The 15,297-nt window shown below is 46.3% G+C and overlaps 1 protein-coding gene and 1 long non-coding RNA gene across 3 annotated transcripts in view; one reads left to right on the plus strand and one right to left on the minus strand.

Annotated features, from left to right (window-relative positions):
- MEGF9 (multiple EGF like domains 9) overlaps window positions 1-15,297 on the plus strand; it is an 87,753-nt gene that overhangs the window by 50,239 nt on the left and 22,217 nt on the right. For both annotated transcript variants that reach the window (XM_081179737.1, XM_081179736.1), the window contains exon 2: window positions 7,055-7,259. In XM_081179737.1, the coding sequence (XP_081035863.1) occupies window positions 7,055-7,259 (205 nt within the window). The remainder of the gene's footprint in view (window positions 1-7,054; window positions 7,260-15,297) is intronic.
- Window positions 7,506-15,297, minus strand: part of LOC308579109 — a 262,636-nt gene continuing 254,844 nt past the window's right edge. Inside the window, exon 3 of the long non-coding RNA XR_014004293.1 lies at window positions 7,506-7,838. This is a non-coding gene — a long non-coding RNA (uncharacterized lncRNA). The remainder of the gene's footprint in view (window positions 7,839-15,297) is intronic.

The following is a 15,297-nucleotide window of genomic DNA, read 5'->3' on the forward strand; positions in this document are numbered from 1 at the left end:
AACCACATTAAAAAGATAAATCATCTTAAAAGGAATAAAATACAGTGGTGTCTCGGGTTACATACGTTTCAGGTTACATACGTTTCAGGTTACAGACTCTGCTAACCCAGAAATAGTGCTTCAGGTTAAGAACTTTGCTTCAGGATGAGAACAGAAATCGTGCTCCAGCGGTGCAGCGGCAGCAGGAGGCCCCATTAGCTAAAGTGGTGCTTCAGGTTAAGAACAGTTTCAGGTTAAGAACGGACCTCCGGAACGAATTAAGTTCTTAACACGAGGTACCACTGTATGTCATTTATACGTTTACACATGAAATATATAAATATAAATATAAATATGGCATTTTAGCCAATGCTAGGTCTGCTCAGACAAGATCCATTGAAATTAATGGGCATTACTAAAACCCATCAATTTAAGTGGGTCTGTTCTAGAACTTAGATGGATATACAATGCCATTGTGTACAAAAAAATCAGTTGTGGTTTAAGAAGTGCTCCTATTATTTTTTCCCAGCAGTGTCCAGATTCCATGAGTGGATGGGCGGGGTGCGGGGTGGGACTTGTTCATATACTTTGATGTCTCTTTCACAATATGTTAGCTTTGTCAAGAGTGCTTTATCGCATACACTTTTATATGTGAGTATTACATGCAGTAAATCTTCCCTCGCCTTCTAATGAAGGAAGGATTCGTTTCCTACAATGTTTTTCCAGTATTGATGCAAACAGATATTAAGAAATTACCAATTAATGCTTGTTTAACTCTGTAGTTTTAATATGCCTCCAAAGTAATATGAGCAAATCTAATGGCAGAACACAGGCATTATGATTTTATGACTGTAATGGCTTTCGGGTGAAATTCTTTACATCTCTGCGTGTCCACTGGATTCGTCATAGATCTGCGTCGCACCAGCACTTTGCAATGGAAACTCCACGGCTGAGCAACAAGATTGAACTTGCTCAGCTCCCTTAAGGTGCTCTCCTGAATTAAACTGCTGTTAAGTGAATAAAGCAAGAGTTGCCAGGGGGCTTTTTGGGGGGGCCAGGGGGCACATTTGAAATTTTGAGAAAAGTATCGTGGGTGCCAGTCACAAAATGGCTGCAAAGGGGAGGTGCAGTTGCATGACATCACGCAAAATGGCTCCCATATCTAAGAGTAGGCAAAGAGGCAGGAACACAGATTGATGCAGGCCTGCCAACTGCATGAACTGCCACCCAATCGTTTCAGGGAAAAGACACATTAACACACACACTGCCCCTCTGCCTTGGGCCATCCCCTTATCTGCTCCGAAGGGTTGTGGGGTGGCAGGGACTTATGGAGCCCCCAGAACAGATTTAGTGGGGGGGGGGGTTTGCAGGGTGGAGGAGTGGAGGAAAAAAACTTGTGCAAATAGGCCATTTTTGCCCACACAATGCGCTACTCAGAGGTACAATGAACACAGCCCTGTCACTTTATAAATACAGTATACAGTGGTACCTCGGTTAAGAACTTAATTCATTTTGTAACTCCGTTCTTAACCTGAAACTGTTCTTAACCTGAGGTACCACTTTGGCTAATGGGGCCTCCCGCTGCCGCCGCCGCCACACGATTTCTGTTCTCATCCTGAAGCAAAGTTCTTAACCTGAGACTCTATTTCTGGGTTAGCTGAGTCTGTAACCTGAAGCGCCTGTAACCTGAAGCGTATGTTACCCAAGGTACCACTGTACTTCTTTTTCAGTCAGGGCACAGTTAGAGCACAAGAAGGGAATTGGATCCTGCTAGTGGGCTGGATCCTTCTCCCCCTGCTGCTGTGGGCCGACTTTTGACTGCTGGGAAGGGGCTGTAATATTCCTTATGGGGAACTCCTTAGTGCAGCCCATTATGGTAGGCCCAGTGTCAAGCAGCTGATCGGTGCTGCCAGTGAGCCCTGCTTGCAAAAGGGAGCAGCCAGGAGCTCACTTCAAGCTATCAATGGTTTCTTTGTCTCTCTCCACACCACCCCATTGCTGTGTGTGTCTGCAGCCACCAACTAGCAAATCTTTTCCTCATCTTAAAAAAAGCAATGTAGTTCATTCAACAGCTGGAAGCTTCCAGGCGGTATATGAATCAATAAGGCCGGGCGGGGGGGGGGGGGCAAACTGGTTAAGTTGCTTTTCAATGAGGTGTTATATACAAGGTGCTAAACTGGAGCAAGGCGTTATTTCAGGCACTCGTCCTCTCTGAATGGTGGGGTTTAAAAATCATGGAAGATAAGTGAGAGGAGGAAGAAGAAAATAGCATTTTCTTGGAAGTTTTTAAGAAGAGATAGGTTAGCTATCTGTCACGGATGACCCCTGGGGTCCCTTCTAACCCTGCAATTCTATGGTTCTGTGACTCACTAGCAGTTATTAACCAAAGACTGAATGGGCATCTGTCATGGATGCTTGAGTTAAGATTCCTGTGTTTGAGCTGGTTAGACTAGATGGAGCCCCTTCCAATTCTCCCATTCTATGATTCTACCTGGGCCGGCCAACCGGGAGGCTTCAAACAGCCAGCCAATCACAGCAGCAGATTCCACACCTCTCTTTGCTCTAGTTGCTCAGTACACAGTCCCATGGGATGCTGTGTTGCTGAAAGCCAGAGGCCCCACGATAAGATTATTCCTGCAGTGCAGGCAGGTTGGACTAGATGACCCTCAGAGTCCCTTCCAACCATACAGCTGATTCTATGCCCTTGGTAGGTGGTGGGCTCTCCTTCCTTTGAGATTTCTCAGCAGAGCTTGGTTGGCCATCTGACATGGATGCTTTTGCTGCAATTCTTGCATTGCAGGGAGTTGGACTAGAAGATGACCCTCATAGTCCCTTCCAATTTCCTCTTTCATAACACAGTAAATTCTTAGAAAGAGGATTAGACAAATTCACGGAGGAGGCATCCATCTATAGCTGCTTATAATAATCACTAGATAGAACCTCTAGGTTCAGAGGTAGTATAGTGGTACCTCGGATTACAGATGCTTCAGGTTACAGACTCCGCTAACCCAGAAATAGTACCTCGGGTTAAGAACTTTGCTTCAGGATGAGAACAGAAATTGTGTGGCGGCGGCACAGCGGCAGCGGGAGGCCCCATTAGCTAAAGTGGTACCTCAGGTTAAGAGCAGTTTCAGGTTAAGAACGGACCTCCGGAACGAATTAAGTTCTTAATCTGACGTACCACTGTATACCTCTTAAAGTTAGCTGCTGAGGAGCAACAATACAGTGGCATAGCGTGGGTTGCCAGTGCCCAGGGCTGTGTGGAGGTGGGAGGGAGGGAAACCGGTGGAGTACGCATGCACGTTCAGCTGCTTAGCAGCAGTCACCCAGGAGATTGCAGCCACAGAGATAAGAAAAGAAGAGTTGTTCTGTTGTTTGGTGAGGTCATTTCCTGGTTCGCATGGAGAAGCCGTTTTCGACAGAGGCCAGCTATAGAAGCATGCAGCTAACTCAGTTTCATCGCAGATAACTCACTTCTGCCCCCCTAACATAAAGCCTGCCCTGCCCCCCCAAAATAAATCCTGGCTATGACCGGGTGTTGGGATTTTTCACCCCTAACAATCTTGTGTCTGGGGCAACCGCCCCTGTGCCTTCTGAAGGAGGAAGTTGGACAAATGAAACTCTTTCAGTTCTGGGTTTTCAAGGCTCCAATTAATTCTACTGGCTCTGACTTTCACTCAGATCCTTCGGAAAGTAAAGTTTCCACGAGTTGTGCTTTCGGGTGTGTGTTTGTGTGATCTGGAGGTTGAGGAAGAGAAGGGACCATAAATGATGGTGCCCTTGGCAGTCGCTTAAAAATCCAAATGTGTCCACATGCCTAAAATGCTTGGCAACCCTTGTTGCCTTTTGCAGCATAAGCAAACTACTGTATTGAAATCAGGTGTGCTTACTTCAGTTTCTATGGGTTAATCCTGCAAAACAAACATTGAGCTTTAGCAAAAGATCTTCAGCCAGCTGAATAGCAACCTTTTTTTTTTAAACAAAAACGTATATCTAAAATCTCCCAGGGAGATTATACATAAAATGGTATAAAATATCTATTAAAAATAGCAACAGGAACAAACTTTAAATATGTTAAACATATTAAAATGATCAAAACACAAGTAAAATTAATAGATATTTTTGGGGAAATAATAATGATATAATTATATGTCTTGGTAGGCTTGCCTAAACAAAAATAGTCTTAGCAGGCATTAAAAGCAGTTCAAAAAGGATACCTGTCTAATAGGTTTGGAATGGCAGCTAGTAGGTGGCACCACAATGAAAGACCCTAAACTTTAAGTTAGAAATGTAAATAATATTTTCATTTCAACTGCTAGTGCAGGAACCCCATCAAAGAGAAGGGAAGAAGTATCTAGTCGCTGCATAATTACTGTATTTTTCGCTCTATAAGACGCACCAGACCACAAGACGCACCTAGTTTTTGGAGGAGGAAGACAAGAAAAAAAATATCTGAATCTCAGAAGCCAGAACAGCAAGAGGGATCGCTGCACAGTGAAAGCAGCAATCGCTCTTGCTGTTCTGGCTTCTGGGATAGCTGCGCAGCCTGCATTCGCTCCATAAGACGCACACACATTTCCCCTTACTTTTTAGGAAGGAAAAAGTGAGTCTTATAGAGCAAAAAAATATGGTTTTTTTTTTGCTTTTTCTGGCTTCTGTGCCAGGGATAGCCAACATGGTGCCCCTCCAGATGTTAGAATTGTAGAGTTGGAAAGGACTGCAAAGGTCATCTAGCCCAACCCCATTCAATGCAGGAATCTTTGCTCAATGTGGGACTCAAACCCAAAGTCTTGAGATTAAGTGTCTCATGCTGTACCGACTGAGCTATTCACAGTTGTTGGAGTATAGCTTGCATTGTCCCTGACCACTGGACTTGCTCACTGGGGCTGATGGGAGTGGAAGGACAGCTGACAGTAAGAGCTGTTTGACAGTGGAACGGTCTCCCTTGGGAGGCTGTAGACTCTCCTTCCTTGGAGGTTTTTGAGCAGAGGTTGGAGGGCCACCTGCCATGGATGCTTTAGCTGAGAGTCCTGCACTGCAGGGGGCTGGACTGGATGACCCTTGGGGTCCCTTCCAATACTACAATTCTGTGATTTCTGTTGTTACATCTTTAAAGTTGTTAAATGTCAGAAATATAATGCCTGAATGTATCCTTTCAACTTGACAGCTCAGGGAAGTTACCTAGCTTTAAAAATCAGATAAAATCAACTCCTTTGCCAGTTTCCTCCATTCCGATGCTATTTTGCCCTTGAAAAGGGACTCCAGGAAGTGGCCAGAGGTGACAACTGCTGAGCTGATTTTTGGCCAAGGAAAGCCTAATCCCATCACCAACCAGACTTGCCTAGGGGTCCAGACATGCAAAGGAAGTTCTACAGTGGTACCTCGGGTTACAGACGCTTCAGATTACATACGCTTCAGGTTACAGACTCCGCTAACCCAGAAATAGTACCTCGGGTTAAGAACTTTGCTTCAGGATGAGAACAGAAATCGTGCTCTGGTGGCGCGGCGGCAGCAGGAGGCCCCATTAGCTAAAGTGGTGCTTCAGGTTAAGAACAGTTTCAGGTTAAGAATGGACCTGCGGACCGAATTAAGTACTTAACCTGAGGTACCACTGTATTGTATTTTGGGTGGTGGGATTTCAGAGGTGTTTGCCTATGCTAATGTTATACCTGAGTCTTGCCCCCACATGTTTTGCCTATGCTAATCTTGGACCAAGGACTCGTCTGGACACGTTTGCCAAGGTTGAACCAGTGTAACCCCTGTCTACCCCTCCCCTTTGGTGACACGTCAGTGATGTAAACATGATGTATCAATGATGCTATGCGAACTGTATTCTGAGATGTGGTGGGAAGTTTTAAAAGTCAATGTCGCCCCATGCTCTGGGTTCTCTCGCTGCTGTTGAACCTGTTGCGCAACAATAAAGGATCTAAGTCTACTGACTGCTGTTTTGCTCCAAATTTCTTGGCTGGAATTTCCTTCTTTTACTGACCGCATGGACCTGCGGGGGACTGGTACCCCGAAGAGCTGAACTGTTGACTACTCACCCCAGAATTTTCCTTAACACTGTGATAACCTGGGTGGGGGGTGGGGCAGCCTTCCCTGGCTTTATACTTTATGTCACAAAAGAACATGAAATACTTGTTATCACCCCAATTTGTCAGAGCAACGAGGTTTTATCAATTACAAAGGAGCTCTTTGATTGCTCCTGCAGTGAAAATAGTCCTGGGGTTGTGTTTCCTCTATTACATCTCTGGTTTTCCAAGTATGGTGGCTTTTTAAAAGGGCGGGGGGGGGGCAGTATTTTTCCAGTTTTTATGATTAAAGTTATACATCATGAGAGGCCCATGAGCCACTTAATGGTTTCTACCAAGCCCATGACAAAGGAACAGCTGTAAAATCAATATTTTCTGCATGTCTTGGATGTGTGTATTACTTTTCCTTTAAAAAAACACAATTATTTAGCTGCCATGGTTATGGAAAGAAAAATTAAAAAAAAAACAGCTAGGGGTTTGGAACATCAAAAAATAAGTTTGAAACCAAAGTGGCAAAATTAAATAATACAGTGGAGGTGAGGGGGCAGGAGACATCCAAGCCTCTATCTGCACACCATGCATATTTTTGCTAATCTTCCAGAGCAAGCCTATGGACCAAAGCCTTTGAGTGCCCCTCTCTCCTACCACTGATGCTCACTGCCCCATTGATCAGTGGGTGGTGAGGGTGATGGTCTCCCCACCCCTGAACCCCTGATAAGGAAGGAGGAACTTAAGGAGTGTGATTCTGTTTTCTACTTCCTATTTCAGCTCAAGGTGCTTTTCACGGGCCTACAGGATATGACACAGGTTTAATAAAACCTTTGAAAACAAACAAACAAACAAACAAAAATACCTGCAGGCCAAAAAGAAAAAAAGAAAAAAAAAAGGTTGCTGAACTCTGTCCCAGGAGATATAGTTAATTTACTCTATGGGCGGCCTGCACAACCAATAAATGATTAATGTGAACCTGTTTCCGTGTGTGGGTGTGAGCGAGATCTCCATTTTAATTCCTTTTTCTTTCCTTTTCTCAATCCCTTTTGCAGACTTCATCATCTGTAACTGCAGTTCTGTTGGGAGCACTGGCCCGAGCGACTGCAACACCACGACAGGGCAGTGCGAATGCCGGACTGGACACGTGGGTCTGCACTGCGAAGGGTGTGGGGAAGGCTATTACCCAGACCCCACAAGTGGGCAGTGCCTTTGGTGCGGCTGCTATTCCGAGGGCTCCGAATCCCTGTCCTGCGACAAGTAAGGAATGGGGTGACGCGAGCATCACCCACCAGCAGCTTTGTACTTTCCCTTTTGACCGTGTGTTGGTGTTCAAGAGAGGTCTTGCTTCCTTGCTATGCTTATTCCCCCGCCCTAGAATTACAGCATTGGAAAATATCCCTGGGGGTCATCTAGTCCAACCCCTACAATTCAGGAACCACGGCTAAAGAGTTCCTTTGTAGGGAGGGGAAATCTTACTTATTAATAATTTATTTGTAGGTACAGTGGTGCCCCACAAGACGAATGCCTCGCAAGACGAAAAACCCGCTAGACAAAAGGGTTTTCCATTTTTCGATGCGCTTCGCAAGACGAATTTCCCTATGGGCTTGCTTCGCAAGACGAAAACGTCTTGCGAGTCTTGTGATTTTTTTCGCTCCCCCCCCTTTTTCTAAGCCACTAAGCCACTAATAGCCTTTTAGCCGCTAAGCCGCTAAGCCTTTAATAGCCGCTAAACTGCTAAACCGCTAATAGCGCTAATCCGCTAAGCCGCTAATAGGGTTGCTTCGCAAGACAAAAAAACCGCTAGACGAAGAGACTCGCGGAACGGATTATTTTCGTCTTGCGAGGCACCACTGTATTCTGTTGATTTTTTTTTTAATGTAAGCATATGACTTACAAAAACAACAATAAAGCCCTCATGATAATATCAAAACTCAGTAGACAATAAGTAGAGTATATACAGTCGTACCTTGGTTCTCGAACGGAATCTGTTCTGGAAGTTGGTTCGACTTCTGAAAACATTTGAAAACCAAGGCATGGCTTCCAATTGGCTGCAGCAGCTTCAGACGTTCGAGTTCCAAATAACATTTGCAAACCGGACCACTCACTTCCTGGTTTGCAGCATTCAGGAGCCAAAACTTTTGAGTCACAAGGCATTTGACAACCAAGATGCGACTGTATATCTTTTAACCTGCATAGGAAAGCCACTGTTGGGAGAGAAAAAAGATTTGAGGTGGAACCAATAAAAAGTGACAAAGAAAATGGATTTGTACCATACAAGGTGATTTGTACCTTACAAATAAATTGTCACTCTGGACTCCTTTTGAAAAGACACATTGGCCTGAATACGGATTACGATCAATCTGTTGAGCTAAAACAGGCATAGGCAAACTCGGTCCTCCAGATTTTTTGGGACTACAACTCCCATCATCCCTAGCTAACAAGACCAGTGGTCAGGAATGATGGGAGTTGTAGTCCCAAAACATCTGGAGGGCCGAGTTTGCCTATGCCTGTTGTAACTCTCATTGATATCGCTGTGATCAAAATCTGGGGACAGGAGCTGCACTCTGAGCATCAGCAGGATCCATGTATTGCCACTCTAGTCCTGGTCATGCATCCTTGACCAAAAGAGTCTTATCACTCGCACCGCCCTGATAAGCTAATTATTAACAGAGTCCGTGTGGTAGAGAATGCGGTTTGTGAGAGGGAAACTCAATCCTTTCCCCGAGGATTGGGTTGAGGCGTGAAATGAACATTGACCTGACAAGCTGCTGTGATGTATGGCCACTGCTGCTGCTACAATCAAACGCCAGCTTGGACCAACTAATTATGGGGAGAGTGAGAGGCTGCATGTCTGTTTATAGCGGAATCTCCTTTGTATTGTACACTGTCCAGGTTTCATTTCAACATCTTTTGACACCTCTTGCCTATATTCTCTTTTTATGGTTAGGAGATGTTTGTTTTGGGGTGTGTGTGTGTTTGTGGGTTTTTTGGAGTTAGACAAGCCACATTTTCTACTAATTCTTTCAGAATAAGATAATTAGATAAGCATTCTCTCCCCTCGAGGGCGTGTCTGGAACCTTCATTGTATAGCTTTCATTGTATGCTGGGGGTACCCTTCTTTACTCTGGCCTTTTCACACCTGATGCATACATTCATGCATGTATGTCTTCTATTCTACATCCCATTAGTCTAAGTTATTATTATGATGCAAAGGTTTGGGGAAAGGTTTCAGATTCCATCGTTATTCCCCATTCTTCTGACTGTAAGCAGTTTCAACTGATTTTGATACTGGATTTTTATGTGGTATTTTTGTAATTCCCCCACCCCACCCATTATGGTGAGAGGCTGGTAAGAAATCTATTTGTTGATCATGCAGCCTGTGTGACTTTCATTTATTTTGAACTGCAGTGTAGTTGTAAATCTTGATGTGCAGGAGATAATGTCATGCCCTATAACCACATTTCCAAGAAGAGTCCACAGGAAGAAGTGGTTGATCCATTATTATCTTTCCCCCAAAAGTGCAGCAGAATGAGGTCATATAATATCCAGTTTATTAGGATTAGCAAACTGCAGTCGTGTGCCAAACTTCCTGGTGGGGTTCACCTCCAACTGCATAGGCCAGGGGTAGGCAACCCAAGGGCCGTGGGCCAGATGCGGCCCAATTGCCTTCTCAGTCCGGCCCGCGGACAGTCCGGGAATCAGCATGTTTTTACATGAGTAGAATGTGTGCTTTAATCTAAAATGCATCTCTGGGTTATTTGTGGGGCATAGGAATTTGTTCATATTTTTCCCCAAAATATAGTCCGGCCTACCACATGGTCTGAGGGATGGTGGACTGGCTCATGGCTGAAAAAGGTTGCTGACCCCTGGCATAGGCTCATCTTGGAAAGCACATTGAGTTTTACAAAACCTGAAATATCCAGCTTTTAATTAGAAGCACAAACTATCTTGCCAGTAAGTGTCGTTTGTTCTGCTGGCATGAAATAGGAAGCCCATCAAAGGAAAGAGGTATCTAGATCAGTGTTTCCCAACCTTTTTGGGGCAAAGGCACACTTGTTTGATGAAAAAAATATCGAGGCACACCACCATTACAGCCCCGTGACGTCAGCGCGCAGCGTCACGCCGGGAGGGACGCACGAAAGTGTAAGTTTCAATTTTTTCCCTCCCCCTTGCCGGGGAATCTCCAAGCTTTGGGGGTGGGGGGAGGAGGCAGCAAAGCGAGGCAGGAAGGAGAGCGCGGCTTGGCTGGGTGAGCTTTGGCAGGGGCAGGGAATGAGAGCCGCGAGGCGGGCGCTGCGGACGGAGGCGCTGCCCGCCGAGCTCGCAGGCAGCCAGGCAGGCAGACGGCGAGAGCCCCGCGCTGGGCGGCCTCTCCTCGCCGCCGCCGCCCCGCCTCTCGCCGCCCGACTCGCCCGCCTCCCTCCAGGCAACATCTCGCGGCACACCAGGCAACATCTCGCGGCACACTAGTGTGCCGCGGAACAGTGGTTGGGAAACACTGATCTAGATGCTGCTTGATTATTTTTCTAATTCTCTGACTTTATGCAAATTTGTCATAAAGAAACTTGAAACCCTCATTATCACCTTATACACTTCCAAGAGCAAGGAGGGTCCAGCTGTTCCCTGGTTCCCCAGCACATCATATTCATTGCTCCTGGAACTGCATTTGTCTTTGTTCTCGCTCCACTATATCACCGCTTTAGAGACTTATACCCTTGCCCTTCCTAATGCTCATGTGCTACTCAAAGTGGCTTAGATTAGAATAATTAAAATACAGTGTTGCTGTGCTAAAACAACAATCAAAACTCCTCCTGGTGGTGGAGCATTAAAACTGTTAGTAAAGCTAAGTAGGGTCCGATATGATTTTAGAATTGGATGGTGGATTTAGTTTTGAGATTCCTGCATTAGATGACGCTCGGGATCCATTCCAACTCTATAAATTCTTTGATTCTATGAAAGCAAACAATGACGGGAAGGTGGGTGGGATTCTTTCCTGACCTTGCAGCTATACATATTCTGAAAGGCTTTACAGTGGTACCTCGGGTTAAGTACTTAATTCGTTCCGGAGTCCGTTCTTAACCTGAAACTGTTCTTAACCTGAAGCACCACTTTAGCTAATGGGGCCTCCCGCTGCTGCCACCGAAGCACGATTTCTGTTCTCATCCTGAAGCAAAGTTCTTAACCCGAGGTAATATTTCTGGGTTAGTGGAGTCTGTAACCTGAAGCATCCGTAACCTGAAGCGTATGTAACCCGAGGTACCACTGTATTACAGTTGGGAAGAATGAGGGCATGTATCAAGTGTGGGGAACTGTTTTCAGCCCGAGGGGCACATCCTTTCTGTGCAACTTTCTGAGGGCCACATGCCAGTGATCAAAGGTGAACATGCACATTTTGCCTTTGGTGTAGTAGAGCCAGTGTGGTGTAGTGGTTAAGAGCAGTAGTCTCATTATATGGTGAACCAGGTTCGCTTCCCCGCTCCTCCACATGCAGCTGCTGGGTGACCTTGGGCTAGTCACACTTCTCTGAAGTCTCCCAGCCCCACTCACCTCACAGAGTGTTTGTTGTGGGGGAGGAAGGGAAAGGAGAATGTTAGCCACTTTGAGACTCCTGAAGGGGAGTGAAAGGCGGGATATCAAATCCAAACTACTCTTCTTCTTCTTCTTCTTCTTCTTCTTCTTCTTCTTCTTCTTCTTCTTCTTCTTCTTCTTCTTCTTCGTGCAGTTGGAAAGTTTCTACACTCACTCTGGATACTCACTGAGGCAAGAGCCCCCATTGAGGACACGCTCCAGTCCAAAGGCACCGACATGGGCCCCAGACTGTGGGTGCCCAGTGGCATGTGCGACACGACGTGACATGATGTCATGTTGCACACGCACGTGCTGCTCAGCCTCCACCCGTCACCATTCTCCAGTGCCGTGACAGCCACGAGGCAGGGGCCTCCAACTCCCTCGCAGAGCCTCTTTTGGGGCCTGCTGTGGCTGCAGATGCACCCCGGAATCACATCCGCAGCTGCAGTGCACCCCAACAGAGGCTCCACTATGCTGCAGAGTTGTATCCTGAGGAGAGTTCGAAGGGCCACACTAAGGGGCCTAGGGGGTCTGGATTTGGCCCTCAGGCCCAAAGTATTTACCCTGCCCCCAGATTTAAAGCTTGATTACAGTTGATGGAGAGGACATATGCAAACACATCAGGAAGAACCTTCTGGCAGTAAGAGCTGTTTGACAGTAGAACAGTCTCCCTTCGGGGGTTGTGGGGTTGTGGACTCTCCTTCCTTGGAGGTTTTTAAGCACAGGTTGGAGGACCATCTGTCAGGGATGCTTTAGCTGAGATTCCTGCATTGCAGGGGGTTGGACTGGATGACCCTTGGGGTCCCTTCCAACCCTACAATTCTGTGATTCTATACCTGCTTGATACTTGGTTTCCGTTGGGAAGGAAGACGAGAGGTGTAAGCTGGTAAGGAGAAGCGTTCATAAGCTCACCTTCCTTCAGCCCCCGGCCTCAAGTGCTTTGCCCGCTTCGTGTCAGGCTGTTCCTCCGCCTGTTGTCCAATGCTGTGAGCAGAACCAGGCACAGTGCTTGCGGTAATTAACTTTATTGCTCAGTAACCAAGGAGTCAGCACACGGCACATCCATCAGATAAGCACGTCAGTTGCAGAAGCTAAAGTTCCTGTCCCTTCCTTCCTCTTGTTTATACCTCCCTCCTCGCTGTGACTCCGCTTTCCTTAATTGTTCCAGCCTTTTCTCAACTCTTGGTTCCTGTGCTGAGAGTGAGGGAGGGGAAGGAGCCAAATCAGGACTGTACAGTGGTACCTTGGGTTACATACGCTTCAGGTTACATACGCTTCAGGTTACAGACTCCGCTAACCCACAGTGGTGCCCCACAAGACGAATGCCTCGCAAGACGGAAAACCCGCTAGACGAAAGGGTTTTCCGTTTTGGAGGTGCTTCGCAAAACGAATTTCCTATGGGCTTGCTTTGCAAGACGAAAATGTCTTGCGAGTTCCTGCGGGGGTTTTTTCCTCCCCCCTCTTTTCCCCAAGCCGCTAAGCCGCTTAACAGCTGATCCGCTAAGCCGCTTATCAGCTGATCCGCTAAGCCGCTGATCAGCTGATCCGCTAAGCCGCTAATAGCGCTAATCCGCTAATCCGCTAATGGGCTTGCTTCGCAAGACAAAAAGACCGCAAGACGAAGAGACTCGCGGAACGGATTCTTTTCGTCTTGCGAGGCACCACTGTAGTACCTCGGGTTAAGAACTTTGCTTCAGTATGAGAACAGAAATCGTGCTCCGGCGGCGCGGCGGCAGCAGGAGGCCCCATTAGCTAAAGTGGTGCTTCAGGTTAAGAACAGTTTCAGGTTAAGAACGGACCTCCGGAACGAATTAAGTTCTTAACCCAAGGTACCACTGTATTGCAGAGCAGGAGACAGAGCCCCTGCTCTTTCTGTGGCTACCTTAAGCCTCTCCCCTTCACCCTCACTCTCTGTTGATGATTCCTCCCTGTCCCATCAAAGGCCCCACAGTTGCCCCCTGGACCACGGGCTGCTCCCACTCTTCCTCATCCAGCCAGTCCCTGAGACTTCGCTCCAAGGATTCTGGTTTCCTCAGCAAACAGGGCCTCACCCACTCCCCAAGTACGTAAATGGCGTCTTTGCACAGCGCAATTAAATTTGCTCAGCTGCAAGAAAGGCAGTTGTGGAAAATGAATGGTTTTCTATTTGCTTCTGTTTGTGCGCAAGTGCCCTTGAGACCAAGACCCAGGCAGGAAGGGGGTGGGGGAGAGTCCAGCTCCATCGACCCTCCAGCCTGCCTCTTCCATGGGAAGGGACAGATTGCACCCTGAGTTGTTTTTGCTTTTTAAAAAAAGAGATTGGTTTGTGCGGCTGGACTAAAAACAAAAATGAATGAAATTTTAATTTGTGTGTGTATAAAGCTTATCATTCTTCTTTTTAGAATAGCAATGATGCGCAGTTGTGGTTCCTCCTCCCTATCCCATTGGCCAAATAAATAATTTCCCTCTCTGACCCCTATGTCTCTACATGCACATATAGGTCACCTTCTATGCCAGCCGCAAACTCCTTTGCCGTGCATGGATCCTTGCACAGATGGAACAGATCCATCCACTTGCATGGAATTTGTCACTGTGTTCCATTTCCATGAGGGTAGCCTCTGATGTCAGGGAGAATGAGGGTCTCAAGGAAGCAGTGCAGTTGTTAGATGTGGGATGAACAACTACTACAACTATTGCACCCTCTTGAAAGATCTTACAAGCAGGAGTGAAGCACCACCTGAGCGCATGACTGCGAAGAACGAAATGATACTTCTTGATTCAGAAATGTTATCCAACTTTAATTGACAGAGCCAAGGGGAACAGCAGCAACAAAAGCTAAGCAGGGTCCAGTATAGTTTCAAATTGGACAGGGGATCATTCATTGGATTGGAATACCCTCGGGATCCCTTCAGCTCTAAATAATAATAATAATAATAATAATAATAATAATAATAATAATAATAATAATAATAATTTATTATTTGTACCCCGCCCATCTGGCTGGGTTTCCCCAGCCACTCTGGGCAGCTTCCAACAAAGATTAAAAATACATCAAAATGTCACACATTAAAAACTTCCCTGAACAGGGCTGCCTTCAGATGTTTTCTAAATGTCAGGTAGTTGTTTATCTCTTTGACATCTGATGGGTGGGTGTTCCACAGGGTGGGTGCCACTGCTGAGAAGGCCATACAGTTCTATGGTTCTATTAATCAACCTAGTAATACTCAGGGCCAGAATGAACTAAATAGTAGTGTCAGCAGAAGCTAGGGCAAAAAATCCTGCTAGCACAATGGGGCTTTTTCCACCTCTCCCCCCACCGCTACAGACACTCCAAATCAGCTCTAAGGGTGGGGAGCCTAGGAGAACCTCTAGAACAGCCCTGGGGTGGGGAATAGAGAGGGGATCCTTCCAACTGGCAAGTGGAAAGGCTTGCACTAATAGAATGAGTGCAATATTGAATTTCACCCGTAGGACTGTCTCCAGTTAGGGTCCACTCAGAGTAGGCCTGCTGAAGTTAAAAGACCTAAGTCTGCAGTGCCTGTTATTTCCAGTCAGTCTACTCTGAGTAGGTCTAGCATTGGATACAACCCACAGATTTTGAAATTACTCTGCTTTTCCTGAAGGCCTACTGTTGTGCAGGCTATGCAAAGCTTTTCTCCTCTTCTGATCTGGCTTGATGATGGCAAAATAAAATAAAATATGAATGTCTTTGTTTCTTCCCTGTCCACTGAAAATCCGCATGGTGGAA

Source organism: Podarcis bocagei (genome assembly GCF_964188305.1).
Source record: "Podarcis bocagei genome assembly, chromosome: Z".
In the NCBI taxonomy this organism is placed as follows: domain Eukaryota; kingdom Metazoa; phylum Chordata; class Lepidosauria; order Squamata; family Lacertidae; genus Podarcis; species Podarcis bocagei.